The sequence below is a fragment of the Pipistrellus hanaki genome (assembly GCF_964339955.1).
Source record: "Pipistrellus hanaki genome assembly, chromosome: 6".
In the NCBI taxonomy this organism is placed as follows: Eukaryota; Metazoa; Chordata; class Mammalia; order Chiroptera; family Vespertilionidae; genus Pipistrellus; species Pipistrellus hanaki.
In genome coordinates, this window is record NC_140508.1 from 13894131 (window position 1) to 13915450 (window position 21320).

Genomic DNA, 21320 nt, shown 5'->3' on the forward strand with positions numbered 1-21320 from the left:
TGAGCATCATGGATAAGCTGTGTTTTGATCCTTGATTCTCCATCTGATAACTTGAAGATTCAGTGTCCTCATCTCTAAAATGGGGATACTGTATTCCTAGGAGTTGGAGCATTCAGTTGTGAGGATTAAAAGCTTGATATATAATGGTAAATGTCAGTTCTTCTAGTATCTCCTCCTCCCCTTATGCCAAAGGGTTTTATCAAAGCATTTTATCTCCATAGCTACCCTATGAGGTTAGGTTAATCCTTTTCAGAAGGGGAAACTAATACCAGGAGAGGTTCCGGTCTCTTGCCTAAAGTCATACAGCAAAGAGAGTAGTGAAGGAGGACCCCAACCCAGAAAATGACACTGAAGAGTTGAGTCCACGTTAGGAGCCCAAATGCTTCCCCCTTGCTACCTGGTGCTTTAGAGAGACCCAAAATCCAGGGCAAATATTTTCTCCTCTCCTCAAGGTAAACCTGAATCATGTGATACATGGAATTATATACTGAGTGGCCAGATTATTATGATCTCTGAACGCATAATAATCTGGCCACTCAATGTATTATATATCCTATCTAATAAAAGAGAAACATGCAAATTGACCATATCTCTGCCATGCCCACAAGCCACGCCCACCAGCCAATCAGGAGCAAGTGCACAAATTAACACAACCAAGATGGCAGCAGCCATGGAGCTGGAGCAAACAGGAGGCTTGGGTTGCCCACAGCAATGGAGGAAGCCAAGCTTCCTGCCTGCCCTGGCCTCTTCTTAAGGCTACAAAGTTTCAATTAGAGAAGATAAATAAATTCCCAGATACTTGCTTCCAACCAGCCCTGGCCTATGCTTGGGTCACGGGGAGGTGTGGCAGGCCTGCAAACCAGCACAGGCCCCTCGCTCAGGCTGCACCATTCCCCATGGGAACCCCCACCCTGATCCAGACACCCTTCAGGGCAAACCAGCCAGCACCCACTTGTGCACCAGGCCTCTATCCTATCTAATAAAAGAGTAATATGCAAATTGACTGTCACTCCAACACACAAGATGGCTGCCCCCATGTGGTCAAAGATGACAGCCACAAGATGGCCAGCAGGGGAAAGCAGTTGGGAGGGACCAGGCCTACAAGGGAGGGCAGTTTGGGATGAACAGGCCTGCAGGGAAGGGCAATTGGGGGGAACCCAGGCCTTCAGGGGAGAGCAGTTGGGGGGAACCAGGCCTGCAGGGGAGGGCAGTTAGGGACAATCAGGCTGGCAAGGGACCAGTTAGGCATCAATCAGGCTGGCAGGGGAGTGGTTATAGGGTGATCAGGCTAGCAGGCAGAAGCAGTTAGGGGCAATCAGCAAGGCAGGCAGTTGAAAGCCAGCAATCCAGTAGGATTGGGCCTAAACGGGCAGTTGGACATCCCTCAAGGGGTCCCATATTGGAGAGGGTGCAGGCTGGGCTGAGGGACACACACACACACACACCCCATGCACAAATTTCGAGTCTCTAGTCCTATATAATAAAAGGCTAATATGCAAGTTGTCCTCTCGACCAGGAGTTCAACCAACAGGCAAGCCAGCCAACTGCCTATGTCTCCTCCCCCTTGCCAGGCTGGCTGGCCCCCACTCATTGCATGAATTCATGCACTGGGCCATACACACACACACACACACACACACCTAATATGCAAAGTGTCCCCTCGGGAGTTTGACCCACCAGGAGTTTGATTGCCTGTTATGATGTGCGCTGACCACCAGGAATGAAGGAAGGCCCCATCTGGTGGCCGGCAGTTGCTAGGAACCCTACCTGTGCACAAATTTCATTCACTGGGCCTCTAGTGTCTAGATAATTGTGTGTGGCCAGTGCTGGGAAGGACATACACATGGCACTCTGAGAATCAAATTCACAGGGCAATGCTGGCTGTGAGACCTGAAGAGTGGGAACAGCATATCCAAGGCCCTGAGGAGGGAGAGGACATGTGTTCCAGAGGCCTTGAAAAGGGCCAGTGTAACAGGAGAGACACAGCAAGTCTCAGAGGTGCAGGCAGTGCCAGGTAGGGGGGAAAGTGAGGTTCCTGGGGTACCAATGTTAGGAAGGCACTCACTCACAGGGTCATGCAAGTTCAGAGCTAGGACCTCAGAGTGAAAGCTTCCTTAAATGTGGGGCCTTCGACACCTCATTGGCCCATCCTGGTCCTATGTGTGGGGCTGTGGATAGGGTAGCCATCCCTCCTAGTTTGCCCTGGAGAATCCTGGTTTATTCTTGTCCTGACAAGATTACACTAGGCCCCCTTTCATTCTGATGACTGTCCTTGTTGGATGATTATTCTATGGTCACTCAATCCGTAGGGTCTGTATTTTTATCCCAAGGGAGTGGTGAATCACTGAAAGTTTTAGCAGAAGGGTTTCTGAGCAAACTCTGGTGTGATGCGGAGAAGGGACCACAGCGGCAGGAATAAAAACTGCTGAGGTCACCCAAGTGGAGGACAAGGGCAATGTACCCTAAGCAGGAAAAGTGGATGGGGTTGAGAAATGCTCGGGAAGCATTGCTGTCAGAACAAGGTGATGAATTCGATGTGCTGAGTAAGGACTTACGGCTTTCTTGTTCCTCTGTGCTTCCGCTGCCAGGGTTTAGCTGTATGACCTTGAAGCAGTCCCTTCACTTCTCACATCCTGTTTTCACAACCACACAAGGCTTCTCAGAACATTTACAGTAATGGTGGCGCTCTGTCACCAGGGCCTGCAAACAAACCGTTTTTTTCTGCCTCCTCATTCTTCAGACCTACTTTTCATCATTCAAGTTCCCTTGAAATGTGACCACTTTAGGCGTCTGGCCACCCTGCTTGCCCCTTCCCTGGTTTACTCTCTATCCTAACATAATTATGTTCTTCCCTATTTACTTTGTTTCCGTCTAGAATGTAACTCTGTAAGAGCAGGGACTTGCTTCTTCAGGGATGTATATCCAACCCCAGCACCAAGCACAGTGGTAGATATTTATTTAATTATTTGTTTGGATGAATGGATGAATGAATGGATGGATGGATGGATGAATGAATGAATGAATGCTTTCCCTGTCACCTAACGGCCTTAAATCATTTAGCTGCACACCCTACAAGCGGGGGCACCTACTTCGGAAGCAAGACGATCTTGCCTGGGTTCAAACTCTGACTCATTTACGAAACAGCCGAGGGTAGATAAATCGCTTAGCCCCTCTCAGCTTCATTTTTCACATTCATCCCCACCCGGTAGAGATGTTGTGAGGATGCAACCACAGAGCAAAGTGCCCGGAGCGAAAAGGAGCTTTTTTTTTTTTTTACATCTTTCGTTTCTTCTTTTCCTTTTCCCATCGCCCTGCCTTTCTCCCGGAGCACCTCCACGCCTGCTCCGCACCGAGCCCGGAGGGACTGGCAAGCTGCGGGGCGGCCGCGCACGCACACCACGTCCTCCCTCCCGGGCGGCGGGGACTTCCCGCGCCGGCGCGTGGCCCGCGGAGCGGCGTCAGCGGCGGCGGCTGCGCGCTCGCTCGCGCCTGCGCAGACGCGCCCGGGAGCGGGCGGGGGGTGAAGAAGGGGCCGGCCTTCGAGCGACAGCGACGCAAGATGGCAGCCACCACGGGCTCGGGTGAGCAGGGGCGCCGGGCCCGGCCGGCGGAGGGACCGCGGGCCCGACCGGGGTCCGGGGGCCCGCAAAGGCCATTGCAGCGTGGCCGGGGCCTCCGCGCCGAGTCTGTCCGCCGGGCTCCGCGGCGGCGACCCGGCCGGCCTGCGTGGGGAGGAGGAGCAGGCGGCGGCCGGAAGCACGGGCGGGGGCCCGAGGGGCCTGTGGGCGGCGCGGTGAGGCCCAGAAGCTCCCCGGGGCGGCGTGAGGGCCCCGCGGCGAGGAAGGGCCGGGCCCGGGGGCGCTGCTGCGCGGCCGGAGCGGACGAATCGGGGGGAGCCCTGAGCCGCTCCAGAAGAGCTGGGCCGGCGGCTCTTTGGGGGAGATCGAAGGGTTCCTTAAAGGAGGAGAGGCTCCCCAAAGCGGATGGGAGTCCCTTCTGGGGTGCCGTGGGTCCGGGGGAAAGGGGAGCCTTGGGATGTCCGTTTGGCTGGGGCTGGGTGGGAAGGTCTGGATGGATGGGCGGAGGAAACGGGAGCCGGAGGGGGAATTGAAAGGATCTCCCTTCGGCCAGGGGGACGGCTCCGGGGTGAGTTTCTGGGATGGGGTTAGCGGAGGAAACCTCTACTTTAGTTAGGAAAGGGGAGCCTGGGGCTGGCTGCTCCTGCGGGCATTGAGGGCGGTAAGGGAGGGGGGAGATCTCAGGTTCCTGGGGGTGCTGGTTGGGGCGGCCGACGGGGAAAGGACTCCGTCATTGCCAGCCCCGGGCTTGGGGACACGGATATGAGGTTTTAGGAGGCAGGCTGGTGCTGGGAAGGACATACACATGGCGCTGCGACGGGGCACTAGCTGGACACTTGCGATATTGGGTGGAACATAGGTGAACTGGGAGCCCCCGAGGCGTCTGGTTGGGTGGGGGTGGAGGGGTCGACGGGTGTGGCCGGGGGGGGGGGGGGGCTATGCAGAGTGGGGAAGAGTGGGGAACGGCCAGGTTTCAGAGTTGTTTCTTTGAGAGAGAAAGCATGTCCTCCTTTAATTGCGAGAGGGAAGCATCCCCTAGAAGTGCCTGTTTCGTGGAGCCTGGCACCCCTTTCCACTCCCGTGGACATTGGTAGCGGATGTGTGGGTTCAGGTCAGGTCAGAAGTTCCCCGTATGCCAGATGGCCATGGAGAGAGGGGGGGGGTCCGATGAGACGAGGATTATTGGGTGACTGCTCAGGGAAGGAAGCTGGGCAACAGGGAGTGAGGGGGCTCCACCTTGGGGGAGGGGCGTCCCTCCAGTCCCTAGTAGGTTAAGCCAAGCAGCACTTATTCTGAGACTGGATTCCCTGCTCTACACACCTGATGTGGGCCTGAGAATGAAAATCCTGAAGATCTCAGACCTAGCATTCCACAGCTGGACCTCAGGGGATTGACCCAGGCTGGCCTTCCTGAGGAGCAGGAGTGAGGATTGGTTGGTGAAGCACCAGAAGGGTTGATAAGACAAGAGAATCAGATTCTTGGAAGTGCAGTGTTTGGGGGTGACAGTGAAGTGTACCCTGAAGTGCCGGCCAGTGAAGTTGGCCAAGGAGGTCCTCCCAGGTAAGGGTGAGCTCTGATGGAGGAAGTAAACAGTCTACTAGCCTGGGTACTGAAATCCTCTGGCTATTTCAGGCCACACAGCAGCAGCACTGTTAGAAGAGGGTTGATGACCTAAATGCATAGGGTACCCTATCTGGTTTGGCTCAGTGGGTAGAGCGTTGGCCTTCAGACTGGAGGGTGCCAGGTTCGATTCTGGTCTGGGGCACAAGTCTGGGTTGCAGGCTCTATCCCCAATGGGTGTGCAGAAGGCAGCCAATCAATGATTCTCTCTCATCATTGATGTTTCTGTCTCTCTCCCTCCCCCTCCCTCTCTGAAATCAATAAAAAAATAAATTTTTTAACAAAATGCACAGGGTGAGGGGATTAATCTTTCCAGGATGTTGTTCCTCTGGTAACCCACGGTGTCATCTTTGTCTGATTGTTGGGTGAGAAAGAAGGAAATGGACGTAGGGGATCTGACTAAAGTGACCTGCCACAAGTTACCATTTATACTTAAGTAGCAGGGTCTTCGTAGAGGATAGAGGAGACCGTACAGTCTTCATAGATTTTGGTTTCAGTTGGAACAGTGCTGAGTCAATTCATTTACCAAGATACTGCCACAGACACTGTCAGGAGAGAGAGGCTGAGTCAGGCCAGACTCCTGTGGAAAACTTCTTACCAGCGTATAACACCCCTGCCAGGTTCTATGAACTGGGGCAAAGGGGGCTACCTGTAGCAGCCAGCATTGTGGAGGTATTGCATCTCGGCCCTATTGTTAGCCACTTGGGCTACCTGCAATTTTTAACAGCTACTTAATTCTAACTTCTTGATGCCCTGCCAGTGAGGAGTGGTTTGTAAATGCAGTGGTGGTCAGATAAAGCAATGTCAGCTGCTGTGTACAGGAATTACAGGAGCACTTGGCATGGTTTAGATCAGCCATTGCCAACTGGTGGTCTGTGAGGTCTGAAAGGTTGGCCACTGCTGGGTTAGATAACATGGACAGAGGTGCCTTAGAGTTTTCCCAAACTCCTTTGCCTGTTAATACAACAAGCCTGCTATGTCCATTGTGAATAGAGAACAAGATAGGCACAGCCCGTGTCCTTGAGGAGCTTCTAGTCTAGGCTGGGAGAAGGCCATTAAGGAGTAAATAATAAAGAATTTCAGAGAGCAGTAAATACCAAGGAGGAGGATGTACAAGTGATAAAGGGTGTCTGGAGAGGTGATCAGGGAAGACTTCTCTGAGAGAAGGTTTTTGAACTGAGACAGATGGTGGCAGGAGCCAACCCTACAGCATGTGTCCCAGGCAGGAGGAGGAGACAGTGAGTACAAAGGCACTGTGGCGGGACCAAGCTTGGTATGTTGAGATAAACAAATAAATAAATGCCTTAGTGTGCAAGGGAAGATATTTAGGATGGTGAGTTGGAGAACTGTAGCTTTGGATTTTATTCATTGTAAAGAGAAACCATTGAAAAAGTGCCTGGTGTGAAGTAGGCATTCAGTAAATATTTGTTGAATGAATGAATGAATGAGTAAAGATCTGAAAAAGAAGGATGGCAGGATCTGATCTGTGCCCCTAGGCAATGAAGGAGTGCAGAGTGCTAAGAGTGGAAGCAGAAAGATTTTAATTGAGTTAACTAATGAGTGTACTGACCTCTCTGCTTTCCGATCCTGAGAAGTCTTTGAGGTGTGGTCAAGGGGTCTGAGGCCTTCCTTAGTCAGGTTTAAAACAGGCCTCTCCATTAAGCTGCTCCTGGTTGCCAGGAAACAGCTGTGAAACCTTTGAGTTCCTGTGGGGCTGAACTTAGTTTTTATGGTCACTGCTTTCACACTTGACTACAGTACCTTCCCACCTCCCTTGGTTTTGCAGGGTGTGGTTTCTGCATAGATGCTAGAGGGTGGGATTGGGAAAAGCCCACTAGAATCCCTCCAAATGCCTTAGTTATGACAGGTGCCTTGTCCAGGATTGCAGGACCTTATACAGTAGCTCTGGGCTGCCAGGTCCTTTTTCTCACCCAGTACCCCACAGGCCTCCCTGACAGATAACCAGAGACTGGATGCCAGAAGGGTAAGCCCTGGCTGGCATGACTTTACATTTGCATACATTGACATGGCCTCATACACCCACTCAGCTTATGAAAATTTAACCATATAGGCCTTGGAAGTTAAGTAATCTTCCATTCCATTCAAGGGTGTTCCCCAGAGAGAGGTGGAGATGAAAACCTGTAGGCTCTTAGTTGGTCTTGTTCCGGAGTGTCTCATTGTGTGAGCATTTTGTTGTGTCTATTGTAGCTAAGCGCCTTTTGTACAACATGGGCCTTGCATTCAAGGGCGCTGCTTCATATATTACTCAGCTGAAGAGACAGCGATCTGTTGCAGCTGTGGAGGGGGAAACGCTTTGCTGGGCCAGTACAACCTATTGCTCTCCTTAGGGATTGCCAAGGTTAATTCTGATGATCATTAATTTCCCCTTCACAGTAACTTTAGAACCACCCTATCCCTCCATCGCCACGTTTTCTTTCTTTCACCTGAATGTTGCTCTACAGTAATTTGATAAAAGTGGAATATAAAATGTGAGGTCAGGAATCCTCTGTTTAATTTTGAAAAACCCCAGTGAAGTACAGGACATTGATGGAGTAAATATTTTATTTTTTTATTTTTTAAAATATTTTTTTATTAAATTATTATCTGTGTACATATTTTAATATTGCCCCACCCCCATATTTTAACACTTCTATATTTTGTATACTGCTTTAGAGTTTTCCAAGCACTTTGATTTACCTGCTGTGTCATCTCATCCAACTCTCCACAACCCAGTAAGCTAACCAAGGGAGGTTCTGGCCCCACAGCATTAACTGAGGGAGATTGGTGGCTGGCTGAGGGAGCAGTGTGATACTCGGACTAGAGCCTCGGAGTTTTGACTTCAGCTCCCTCCCCACCCTGCTTCAGTACCTTAGGAAGGAAGCAGAAATGCTTGGGTTTGGGCATGTCCTCTTCCCAGGTTTTGGAATGGTTAAGCTTGGTGAACAGGGTTACAGCTTTCATGAGAAGCATTTGCCACCAGTAGCAGGAACCCTTTTTTAATCCCATTCTGAGGAATATGAAGTTTATTTCTAAAGAAGCTTTTGATTAATACCTTATACTCAATAATTTATACTCGTTGTATAAAGTAGGTTCTAGCCTTCATTTACATGCAAACTCTTCAGACTTCTCTCTTTTTAAAAAAATACATTTTATTGATTTTTTACAGGGAGGGAGAGAGAGGGATGGAGAGCTAGAAAGATCTATAGAGAGAAACATTGATCAGCTGCCTCCTACACACCCCTCAGCAGGGATGTGCCCGCAATCAAGGTACATGCCCTTGACCGGAATCGAACCCGGGACCCTTCAGTCCGCAGGCCAACGCTCTATCCACTGAGCCAAACCGGTTTCTGCCAGACTTCTCTTTAAGCTGCACTTCTAAGGCTTACTATGTGCTGGATACTGTATTAAATACATTATCTCATTTCTCAGAGCAAGCCTTTGAGGCAGGTAACTATTGTGAAGGTGAGGAAACTGAGCTCAGAGCCAATGACTTGCAGAGCCAGGGTATAGAACCAAGACACATGCTCTTGGCTGTATTATCATTATTCTAGTTCCCATTGCCTGTTCTTCAGCTAGGCATCTCAAGTTCCTTCAGCCATGGGCACGCTTGTTGACATTTCTGCCTTGGCTGATAAGGTTTTCATGGATAGGTAGTGACTGTCACACAGGATTCTTTGTGACAACCTCTGAGGTTGGATGGTCTGTTCGATCCTCACATTCTCTCCATCACAAGCCTACTAGGTGTGACCAGACAACGGATGCCAAATCCTCCTCTTCTCCATCTCCATTATTGTCATTCTTGTCTAAACCAGAACCATCTTTCATAGAATTTGCTTAGAAGACTGCAAAAGCCTCCGGTTTCCAGTCTTGCCCTTTTCCAGTAGTACATTCTTCATAGAGAAGGCAGAATGATCCATAAAACAAAAACTGCCACGCCCTTGCAGAAAGCTTTTCCCACTGCACTGAGAATAAAATCAATTTTTTCTCCAAGGCCCACAAGCCCTCTGTGGTCTTGGTCTTGCCTGCTCCCTGACCTCATGTTACCCACCTCTGCTTTTGCTCTTCTTTTGGGAATGAATGTTCTGCCAGCCTATCTTCACATGACTAACTGCTTCTTACTCTTCAGGTCTTAGTTTTTTAGAAAGACCATCTCTGACCTCCTCATTCAGTAGTCTTGGTCATTATCACATCTCTGTTCTGTTCTCTTTCAAAGTGCTTAACTTTATCTGAAGTTTCATTTGTTTTTCTTGAATATTTTCTGTGCCTCTGCTAGGGTGAGATTCTGCCTTGTTCTCTGCTAGTCCCTGGCATTCAGCATTGTCCCTGACATTTAGTAGGTCCTTCATAAATATTGAAGTTACAGTAAATTAATCCAGGTCTTACCTTAATATATAAACTTGACATATTTGAAGAAACAATATGTCTGATAGGGCAGAAGCAAATGTGGCTGTTCAGCCTTTCAAAAAGCACACGGCTCTTGTCTTGATTAGTTGGTATTTATAAAGCAACTTGAGCATAGAATTGTCTCTGTCCTGTCCTTCCCTTACTGTTCTGATGCTTCCCATGTCTAATTCTTTGTCTCCACCCTATTAGAGAAAATCTAATCTTTGGCCTTGGTCTCCCTAGCAGCAAAAAAACCACAGGGTTTGTCATCAGCCGATTGGTGTCACATTGTCTTGATTGTAAAGAATGATTGCCACTATTCCTTCCTCCTAGGCCATTGGTTCTCAAACTAGTGTGCATCGGAATCAGCTCGAGAGAGTTGATCAGCTTGCTGAGCCCCACCCTCTGAGTATCACATTTAATAATTCTGTGGTGTAGTATAGTGGTCTGGTGTGTGGCCTGAAATTTTGCATTTCTAGCAAGTTCCTAGGTGATGCTATAGAGAAGGAGAGAAAAAGTATGCTTCTGGGCAGGCACTAACTAGGCAGCTAGACTGCATTTGCCAGTTACTCAGAAGAAAAGTTAACTTCCCTAACTTTATATCTAACTTCAGTAACATTGAAACTATGTACACCTTCCAGGCCTCCTTATTTTCCAACCAGACTCCTAGCTCAATGCACTGTCTTCCTGACTGGGCAACCAAACCAGTTTTAATTAACAGCTGTCTTTTCAGAAGAAACCTCTGAGGCTCTGCCATTTTAAATCAAGACCCAAGCCAGGCCAAGGTTTTTTCTGATATTGGTATGCTGCAATAGCTACTGCTTTGTGATCATACTTTTCCTAAAAGATGTTTCTAAATCCTTTTTGTGCCAGAAATATTTTTTTTTCACTTGGTACTTATATACTTAAAAATTCTTTATTGTTTAAAATATTACATATGTCTCCTTTTTCCCTCATTGACCTCTCCCTGGCCCTTCCCATCCCCAGCACATACCCTCCCTCTCCCTCCTACTGTCTGCGTCCATGGGTTATGCTTATATGTATGCATACAAGTCCTTTGGTTGCTCTCTTACCTCCCTGTCCCTCCCCTGCCTTTCCTCTGAGGTTGGATGGTCTGTTCGATGCTTCTATGTCTCTGGATCTATTTTTGTTCATCAGTTTATGTTGTTCATTGTACCAGAAATATTTTAATATGTTGTGTGTTTCAAATTGCTGCATTAAATGTTTTACTATGACATGGTATAAGACCCTATCAAATATTCATGCTTTTTCAACCTAGTTGTCATATTTTCTTTGTAATATCCTGCAGCTGCTGACTTTTCAGTTTATATTTAGCCAAGAGAATAACTGGCTGACTTTTGATACTGACACAGATCCAGGAAAAATCCTTCTTGAAAGAAGAATTCTGAAGTAACAGGAACAAATGTTTGCTTAAAAAAAAAAAAAATCGTGGATTACTATTGTATAGCACCTTGGTGAAGTTATCTTAACATCTTCATGATTAACTTTTTAATAGTTAAGATTGACAACAGTCCATGTTTACATCCTCTGTGTTGTACTTGAAGCTATTTCTCCAGCTGCCTTTTAGGAATCAGGTTCATTAATGTTAGGAATCTTAAAATTTAGGCTGATTCAATGGATTAAAGAGCTGTGGGAAGGAAAATAGGTTAGAGTATTCTTGAGATTTCGATGTGATAAGCTTCTGGGTTTTGTTTTTTCTTTTGCATATGTGGGTTTAATTTTTTAATATAGTCACTAAAATCTTTTGTTAAACATATTATAATTTTGAGCTTATACTCTACATTTGAGATAAGATGAAGTCTTCTCTTGTGACTAATATGCTAGTACTCAAAAGGTCTACAGGATCTAATATTTGATTTCTGTCCCTGGAGTACCTCTAAAATTCTAGACCTAGGATGTGGTTGGGCTGTTGGAATAAAATGCTCTTATATGCAGTTTCTAAATGGCTTGGGATATCAGTAGCATACTAGCATATGTATCCTATTAAACAAATTTATTTTATAGTGAAGATGTTTGTTTTATAGTTTGTTTCCCTAAAAGTCTCAAGCACACTTCAGTAAAAAAAATAAAACTGAAAACTAAAAAAATTACAAGAAAACTAGTTATCGAGTAATAGTTATCTCAAAATAGAAAACAGTATCAGAGTCCAACATGTTGTCCACAATAGACCATATTAGAGTTTACAGTAGGAACGGAAGAGATACTGTTTAATCAGGAAAACATTTATTGAGTACCATTATATGCCAGGCAGCATACCAGATTCTGGGGAGGCAGGATTGAATGAGTCACAGCTCTAACTTAAGAAGCTCAGAGAGTGAGTCAGACAATAAAAAAGAAAGAAAATAAAACATAAAAGAAAGAGTACAGCATAGACATTAGGTAAAGGTATATGGGAGCCGAAACTGGTTTGGCTCAGTGGATAGAGCATTAGCCTGCGGACTGAAAGGTCCTAGGTTCAATTCCGGTCAAGAGCATTTATAATACCTTGGTTGCGGGCACATCCCCAGTAGAGGGTGTACAGGAGGCAGCTGGTCGATGTTTCTCCCTCATCGATGTTTCTAGCTCTCTTCCCTCTCCCTTCCTCTCTGTAAAAAATCAATAATTATATATATATATATATATATATATATATATATATATATTTAAAGGTATATGGAGTAGGGAGGGCTCTGAGAGGACCTCTGCAGACTGCCTGGTTTCTAACTTAAGATTTGTGTTTCTTTTTGAGATCATTAAATTCAAGATTTAATGGATAACTAACTTTTCTCGGGCTATTTAAATTCCATACTAAGCCCCTCTGGTGATATTTATAATGTTAGACTTACTTTTAATAGTATTCTGAATGTTTCCCTACTGTATTTTTAGAAATAAAGAATTAGAATTTTGTGACATTGAACATCATTCATTCTGAAATAATACAGCAAGCTAACACCCAGCATTTGAGTGCATACTCAGCAAAGCACTCTTTAAATTGAAAGTCAGCAGTATACAAAACAGATTTACCCTCATGGAGTTTATGTTCAGATGGGACAGACAGTAAACTAATGTCAAGTGGTTAGGTGAAGAGAAATAAAGCAAGATAAGGTAATGGGAAGTTAGACTCCAATGAGGATTGAGGGAGCCAGCCAACTATTTATAGCTCTGGGACAGAGAATTCTAGGGTGAGGGAACAGCAAGTATAATACAAAGGAAGAAAGTCAATTTGCTCATTCAGAAACTTAAGGATAGATGGTATGGCTGAAGGAGAGTGAGAATAAGGGGAAGGGTGGTGGGAAATGATGTTGGAGAAGCAGGTGCATCTTTGTAGGTGAGGTAAGGAGTTTAGATGTATGTTGGTTGCAAGGAGACACCAGTGGGGAGGGGGCTGATGGATCTAAGGGGAGTGATGTCCTACTTTTTTAAAGGCTTACTGTGGAGAATAGGCTGTAAGTAGAGACCAAATCAACTAGAAACCAGGTAGGAAACTGAGGACTACAGTGATCATCACAGTGGAGATTGTGAAAATGATCATATTTGGGATCTATTTGGAAATAGGTTGGGTATGGGATGTAAAAGAAAGATTTTTTATTAATGACTCCAATGGGCCAGAGCAATCTGGTAAATGTGCTATATTTTTGAAATTGAGGAATGGGTAGTTTTTAGAGTACATTGAGAAGTGTAAGAGTTCTGTTTGGAAGTGTTTTGAGTTAGGCCTGTTAGGCACCTACTAGTAAATGGAGGTGTCTAGCTGGCGGTTAGTTGAAAATATAAATTGAAGAGTCATCAGCTTCCTTGGTCTTCTAGGTAAAATAACTTGGGTAGTAGAGTAGACAGAGGAACAGAGGTCTGGGCTGTGCCCTGAGGCCCAGCAGCCAGTGTTTGGAGGTCAGGGAGGTGGAGCCAGGCTCTCTGTGAGGTAAGGAGAGAACCTGTGGCTAAGGGAAGAAAGGCATAAAGAAGGGAGTAATTAGATGCTACTCAGATCTCCAGGAACTTGGAGTGGGGACTGAGAATTTACTAGGATTTGGCTGGAGGGTGCTGCTTGGTGCCCCTGACAAGCAGTTTTGGTGATTGACTGGATAGAAAGGGGTGATTGATTGGAGTAGGTACAAGTAAGGTGAAGAATTGTAGACAAGGAATTTAGACAGCCCTTTGAGGTGTTTTTGTTTGTTTGTTTGCTAAGAAGGAACAAAGAAATGAGATGGCAGCTAAAATGGGATGTGGGGTCAAGGGAGGGTTTCTTTAATGATAAATAATTCAGGGCTGATAAAGGTGATTCATGTATTACAGAAGGTACTTTATTGCTTTTATTTCATTCATTCATCCTGTCACCTATAGAGGCAGGGAATATTGTTTTGCTGAGGCTCAAGGTAACTTGGAGTCACACAGCTAGAAAGTTCTGGAGTGGGATCTTGAATCTAAGCATGTGCTCTTAATTCTCTGCTAAGAGATTAAAGAAGTTTACCTAACGTATACTGTATTCTGATTCTTATTTGTAAAAGGTAACATAGCCATTACCCTGACCAGTCTTTTTGAAATGGAGTGGTAGATCAAATATCTTATTTGTGATCATAGAAAGTATCTAAATATATGAGTATATACATATGGGGAAGCCTGGATTGACTTTATGTAATTTTTGTATAAAAGACTCCATCTTTTATAAATGGAGTGTGCATACCTCTTTATCCTTTACTCATTCACATCCTCCCCGCCCCCCAAATAAATATTTATCTGAAGCCTAAGGTGTGAAGACCAGTTGTTTTTTATGTCACATTGTAAAAATGGCAACTATCAGGACAGTCAAGCAAATTAATATGCCCTGCCTTAAATCTCTTAATATTCCTATCTAGGCCCGTAAGAAGTTTGATAACATATCCTGTCACAGTATTTGCTCATGGGCCATATAATTTGGTCTGGCTCTGCCAAGGCAACTGCAAAAAGGACTTGAAATTCAATAAATCTAGGAGCTTTTTAAATAGCAACGTAATTTTTAAGTTGATAATTTTGTATGGCCCTCGAATGATGTTATAAATATCTAAGTAACCCATGTCAGAACAAAGGTTCCTGCTCTAAGCAAATGCCTCTGGCTCTAGAGACTGTTAGTAGTAGCACTTCCCTAACCTGGCCTCTAAGCCTTCCAGCCCATCCTGAACATTACCCTGGAGATTTGCCTTATCTCCTGTCCTACTCAGAGCCTTTTGCAGCTCTCCACTAATTATCCTCAGGATAAAGTCCAGTCCCTCCTAGTAACATGAACCCACCTCCTTAGCTTTCATCAAATTCAAAGGGTTCTATGAGCACCCCCCTCCCCCCATCAAAAGTTAAGAAACATTGCCCTGTGATAGATTGTATTTCTCATATATTTTAATACTGTTTTATTTGGTTGAACTTGGTATGTTTATATCTTGCTTCAATAGTGAAGTTTTATACTCTGATTAGGAGGCCTGTTTTTTGTTTTTGTTTTTTCTTTCATAGTCCCTATAAGGTCTAGCATGGTGTTAGGTAATTATTGCATTGAAAAAGGTCTGTGTATGCAAGTTACTGACAAATTTATGTAAAGGGGGGAAAAGCCTAGGTTAAAAAGCCTAGCAAACTTTTTTTTAAATGTCAGTCCTGAAATGTGTGGCCTTTTTTACTCGTGTGAAGTGAGCTCATACATTAGACACGGTGAGCTCCCAAGTAGTTCTTTATCAAGTAGAGTTCAGTATACCAGTTCAGTATACCAGCTAACCTGGTGCTAGTTAGTCACTTCTATTTAAATATCAGAAAAGACTGAATGAATTGCCTCATAATTTAAATACTTTTAAATTCCTGATTTCTGCCTGGAGTTTATTTCCCAAACTTTGCTTCTAATGAATTTTGAATGAAAATAAAACTTTATGGCTTAGAAAAAAATGAATTAAAAAGAAAGTCTCCTTTAGCCTTAGCCGGTTTGGCTCAGTGGATAGAGATTTGGCCTGCAGACCAGAAGGTCCCAGGTTCGATTCCAGTCAAGGGCACATACCTCAGTTGCAGGTTCTTCCCCGGCCCGGACCCTGGCCTGGGTTCGTGCAGGAGGCAACCAATCAATGTGTTTCTCTTACATAGATACTTCTCTGTCTTTCCCTCTCTCTTCCACGCTCTCCAAAAAATCAATAGAAAAATAACCTTAGGTGAAGATTTAAAAAAAAAAAAAAAAAAAAAGTATCCTTTAAATGCTATCCAGTTTGTGGGCTTACATTCAAGGTTTAGCTAAATAAAGGTTAATAAAGTTAGACTACTTAACTCCCTGATGCCTAACTAGCACGACATTTTTATTTATCGTTCTGACAAAAGAAAGGGTTTTAAATATCTGTTGAGATAACCCTAGGATGTTGAGTGTCAAAGGGATTTTTGAGGACAATTAGGTGACCCCAGGGATGTTGCAAAGTATTGGACCTTAAATAGAATATGACCCACAGACATTTGGCCAGAGCAAAGGAGTGACTGTCCCCTTTGGACAGAATGTGTATTCTCCAGCTCATCTCAGTTCTTAAACCTGTTTGAGTCAGATGTTAAATAAATTTGCAAAGTCATACCACTCTTCTCACTTATTTTGTTCTTTGAAAAATATAATTATTTCATAAGATATGTTATCTTAACATGCAGTAGTTTATTGTGATTAATTTTAAATGAAGTAAATATTTTTTTAAATCACTTAATTTTTAGTTCAATGTATATCAATAGCTATAACCCACATTAACAAAGGCTCTTTGAAGTCCTCAGTAACTTTTAAAAGTATAAAGGGGTCTTGAGACCAAAAAAATTTGAGAATTACTGTTCATATGAAATAAATGCTTATTATCATTAATCAGTATAAAGTACAATTATTCTGATATATATATATATAGGGTCAATTGGAATATATATATATTCCAACTCCAGCTTGGAATATTTTAAGAATGCCTAATAGATATTAGCCAATCCAAAGTTTTTCATTTATTAAACTACTAGAGGCTCAGTGCATGAAAATGCATGCACTGGGCAGGGGTTGGGGGTGTCCCTCAGCCTGGCCTGCCCCCTCTCACAATCCAGGAGCCCTCAGGCGTGGAGGTGACCCGGCAATCAGGGGAAGGTGAAGCCCCATCACACCTCTGCTGCTGCCACTGCCTGCAGCATAAGCCTCGGCCAGCGCTGGTTACCTGAGCCTTGGGCGACTGGGAAACCACTATCTGAGGCTTCCCTGCACCTCAGGCCGGCCCTGGGTGGCTGGGCTGAGGGAACTGAGCACCGCCATCTTGTGGCTGTGAGCACTGCCATCTTTGAGGGCATGACAGTCAATTAACATATTCCCTCCTTATTGCTGTGGGCACTGCCATCTTTGAGGATGGGGCAGTCAATTAGCATATTCCCTCTTTGGCTTTGGGCGCCACCATTTTTGTGATGGCGTGAGGGTCAATTAGAATATCTCCTCTTTATTAGATAGGACTAGATGCAATAGGCCTTCCTTCCTATGGCTGCTGGCACTGGTTTTCCTCCGGCACCCAGGACCTGGGCTACAGCAGAGCCAAACCATCAGCCTTCAGCAGAGCCAAACCTTCAGCCTTCAGGCTTGGCTTCGGCCGCAGTGGAGCCTTCAGTCTTCAGTCTTCGCTCAGGCAGAGTCTTCAGTTTTGCTTCGTGCCTTTGTATACAAATTAACCCACCATTTTGTTGGGTTGATTTGCATTTTCACTCCTGATTGGCTAGTAGGCATCACAGAGGTATGGTCAATTTGCATCTTTCTCTTTTATTAGTGTGGATTTCTGGTGACTTTTTTATAATTAACTCAAATTAAATTATCCTGTGATGTCAGTGCTGCTGTAATAAAAAGCTGACTTTGCCCTCTGTGGTGCTCAGTTACTGTTCCAAAGGCTAACTTAAAATAAGTTTGTTTAACTGACTCTTACTGTTGTTGTTCAATTGTGTATATGGGCTTTGCACACTTTTTAAAAAGTATTTGAATGTCTAACCCCATGGTAATGTATGTTGGAAGTATAGGATTCATTACTAATATATTTTCTCATACTTCACAAGGAGGACTCAAACATTAGAAAAGTATACCTTGAATTCATCACCTGTTTTGAAACTAATAACAATAGCTTGTGATATCTGGTTGTTAGATGAAGAGATAACATTTCTAGCCACAGGATGTTCTTTGCCAAAGTTTACAAGAGAAATAGTCATACCAGAAGTAGCTAATCTAGCTTGACTTAAATTTTATCTGACACAAGAAAGCAGCACATTTATCTTGCCAAAAAAAAGCATCTTCATTCAATGAAGGACTTAGCTTTGGATTTATTGTACTTTGCCATTGTTCATTTGACTTGAACAAGTTTGGTAATATTAAAAAAATGCAAACACAGTTATTGGTCACTTAGGGAATACCATTAAGTGAGCGTCCCACTTTCAGAGATTCTGTAATACATAGTGTAATCAGGTGTCATACAACTGAAGCCCTGAAGAAGGTGAAGTGTGATTGGTGGCTGTCTGGGGGAAGGGTGTTTCAAGCAGAGGGAATAGCAAGTACAAAGGCCCAAAAGTAGGACCCTTGCCTACAGTGTGGTTGGTGTGGGCCCTGGGTATATTATTATTGTTTTTGTTTTGCTGTACTACCTAATAAAAGAGTAATATGCAAATTAACCATCACTCTGCTATATCCACAAGCCACACCCACCAACCAATCAGAGTGAGTATGCAAATAAACCCAACACAGCAACCAGGAGGGAGGCTTGAGTTTCCCAGGCAATGGAGGAAGCCAAGCTTTCCACCTGCCCTTGCCAGCCTAAGCCTCCACTCAAGGCTACAAAGTTTCGATTATAGAAGGTAAACAAATCCAAACAGAAATGGTGGCAAGGTTTGGCTCCGCTCCAGGCTACAAAGTTTTCAATCATAGAAGGTAAATAAATTCCAGATACCAGGGTCTCCACTTGGGTCGCCAGGGTGTATGACTGGCCTGCAAACCACTACAGGCCCCTCGCTTAGGCCACCCCATATCCCAAGGGAACCACCATCCTGATCCGGGACACCTTTGAGGGCAAACCATCTGGCCCCCACCTGTGCACCAGGCCTCTATCCTATCTAATAAAAGAGTATTATGCATAGTGACCATCACTCCAGCACAATATGGCTGCCCCCATGTGGTCAAAGATTCTGCCCCTATGTGGACACAAGATGGCCACCACAAAATGGCCAGCAGGGGAGGGCAATTGGGAGGCACCAGGCCTGCAAGGGAGGGCAGTTGAGAGGGACCAGGCCTGCAAGGGAGGGAAGTTAGGGGTGACCAGGCTGCAGAGGAGGTAAGTTGGGGGCAAACAGGCTGGTAGGGGAGCAGTTAGACATCAATCAGGCTGGCATGGGAGTGGTTAGGGGGTGATCAGGCTGGCAGGCAGAAGCGATTAGGGGCAATCAGGAAGGCAGGCGGGTGAGCAGTTGGGAGCCAGCAGTCCTGGATTGTGAGAGGATCCCAGATTGGAGAGGGTGCAGGCTGGGCTGAGGGACACACACATCCCCGCCCCCGTGCATGAATTTCATGCATTGGGCCTCTAGTGCAAATAATAAGAGAGATAAAAGAAGTCAGGAAATAAGAAAAGGAGAAAGAAATCACCCATAATCTTTATACCCAAAGATAATCACTTGCTATCTTGGTCTGTTTCCAATTTAAATTTAACATGTCACTTAGCATTTGTATTAGTTTACTAGGGCTGCATAACAAAATACCATATTGGGTGGTGTAAACAACTGAATTTATTTGCTCAAGGTCTAGAGCCTAGAAGTAAAAAAAATCAGTGTCAGCAGGTTTGGTTGCTTCTGAAGCCTCTCCCATTGGCTTGCAAATGGCTGCCTTCTCACTGTGTCCTCATCACATGGTCTATACTTCATGCAAAGGTGCATCCTTACTGTCTCTGTGGGTGTCGAAGTTTCTTCTTCCAAGGCAGTGTTTCCCAAAGTGTGGTACGCCTACCCCCAGGGGTACGGAAAGAGTTTGGTGGGGGTACGCGTTGCACCGGAGTTTGGTGGGGATATGCACTGCACCGTGCTTAACTGCGCCTAATTCTACGTTCTCATGAGTGCGAGGGGTACTCAGCGTTACGGAAATTATAGAAGGGGTGCACATATGTCAAAAGATTGGGAAACACTGTTCTAAGGTCATCAATTACATTGGATTAGCACCCATCCTAATAGTCTCACTTTAATTTAATCCATTCTGTAAAAGCACTGTTTCAAAATATGGTCACATTCTGAGGTGCTGGGAGTTAGGGCTTCAACATGAATTTAAGAGGACACAATTCAGCCCATTGCACCATCTATGATCAGGTATTCAGATATTTATCAGTCTTCCTATAAGTATGATTCTATTGTCTTTATGGACCATTCATTTGTATTAGTTTAGGTTTATAAATTAACCAGTTAGTAATGCACAGTGATTTTTTACCCCCTAATCCAAATTAATTAGGATTATTAAAGATTTATATTTAACACTTTGAACAAAATATGTATTCTCTGACTCTTTGCTTATAATGTCACAGACATCCTTCAGTTTTGTGTTTGCTGGAGGAGACTTAATGGCTGTTCTATGGATGAAAAATGGCAGTGTTTCCCAGACAAGCCATTCAAGTATGCTTTCGGTTTTTGCTTACATTTATTTTATTTTTTTAATATATTTTTATTGATTTCAGAGATGGGGAGAGAGGTAGAAACATCAGTGGTGAGAGAGAATCATTGCTCGGCTGCCTGATGCACATCCCCTACTGAGGATTGGGCCCACAACCTGGACATGTATCCTTGATCAGGAATGGAATCTGGGACCCTTTAGTCTGCAGGAAGACACTCTATCCACTGAGCCAAATCAGCAAGGGCACTTACATTTATTTTAAAAGGAAAATTTTACCATCAGCATAAATGAGAAGTTAGTATAAGATTATGTGCCCTAAATAACTTATTCTTAAATACATGACTGTAAAAGCAAGTTCATTCATGTGCACCTAAAATCATCTATGTTTTGCTCAAACCAAAAGCCTGGGAGCCATAGTTTACTCCTTTCTCTCATGTGTCATAGGCAATCTGACAACGAATCTTATCAGTTCAGATTTCTAAATATCTAGAATTGTGCTACTTCTCACCACCTTCACTGCCATTACCTGGTCCAAGCCAGTATTATCTTTTGCAGGATTCTTGGAATAGCCTCCTAGCTGTTTCTGCCCTAGCTCCCTTCACTGTGTTCACACAGTACTCAGAGGGATCCTGTTGAAACAAGTCAGATTCTGTTACTCTTCTGTTTAGAACTCCAGTGGCTTTTTTATGTCACTCAATAATAGTTGAAGTCCCTAATTTTCTGCTGCAGCTGACTTGGCATGGTTGCTCTTCTTTGACGCTGTGGGCAAGGCCCTCCTTCAGGGCCTTTGCACTTCCTATTTCCTCTGCCTGGAAGACTCCCTCCCACTCTCCCTCCATAAGTCAGGCTCCCTCATTTTCAGGTCTGTAGTCATGACTCCTGATTGCAGTAAGACTTTCACCCTATTTAAAATTGCAACTCCTCCTTTCGTTACTTTGTGCGCTAGAACACCACTGTCTCTCATACTACATAATCTGCATGTTTATCTTATCAATTATATGTGTCCCACTAGAGCACATGTGTCAAACACAAGGCCCGCGGGCCAAATCCAGCCCGCCAGGCCTTGCAATGTGGCCTGCACCGCGCTGTCATCACTGCACTCCGCTGTCAGTTTATGACATTGTCAG

General features: G+C 44.8%; 1 protein-coding gene across 1 annotated transcript in view; it reads left to right on the forward strand.

Annotated features, from left to right (window-relative positions):
• The first annotated feature begins 3453 nt into the window (after positions 1-3453).
• The window catches only part of UBE2V1 (ubiquitin conjugating enzyme E2 V1), a 33445-nt gene continuing 15578 nt past the window's right edge, over positions 3454-21320 (forward strand). The window contains exon 1 of the mRNA XM_084887133.1: positions 3454-3581. Coding sequence (XP_084743259.1) covers positions 3560-3581 — 22 coding nt within the window. The 5' untranslated portion in view covers positions 3454-3559. The remainder of the gene's footprint in view (positions 3582-21320) is intronic.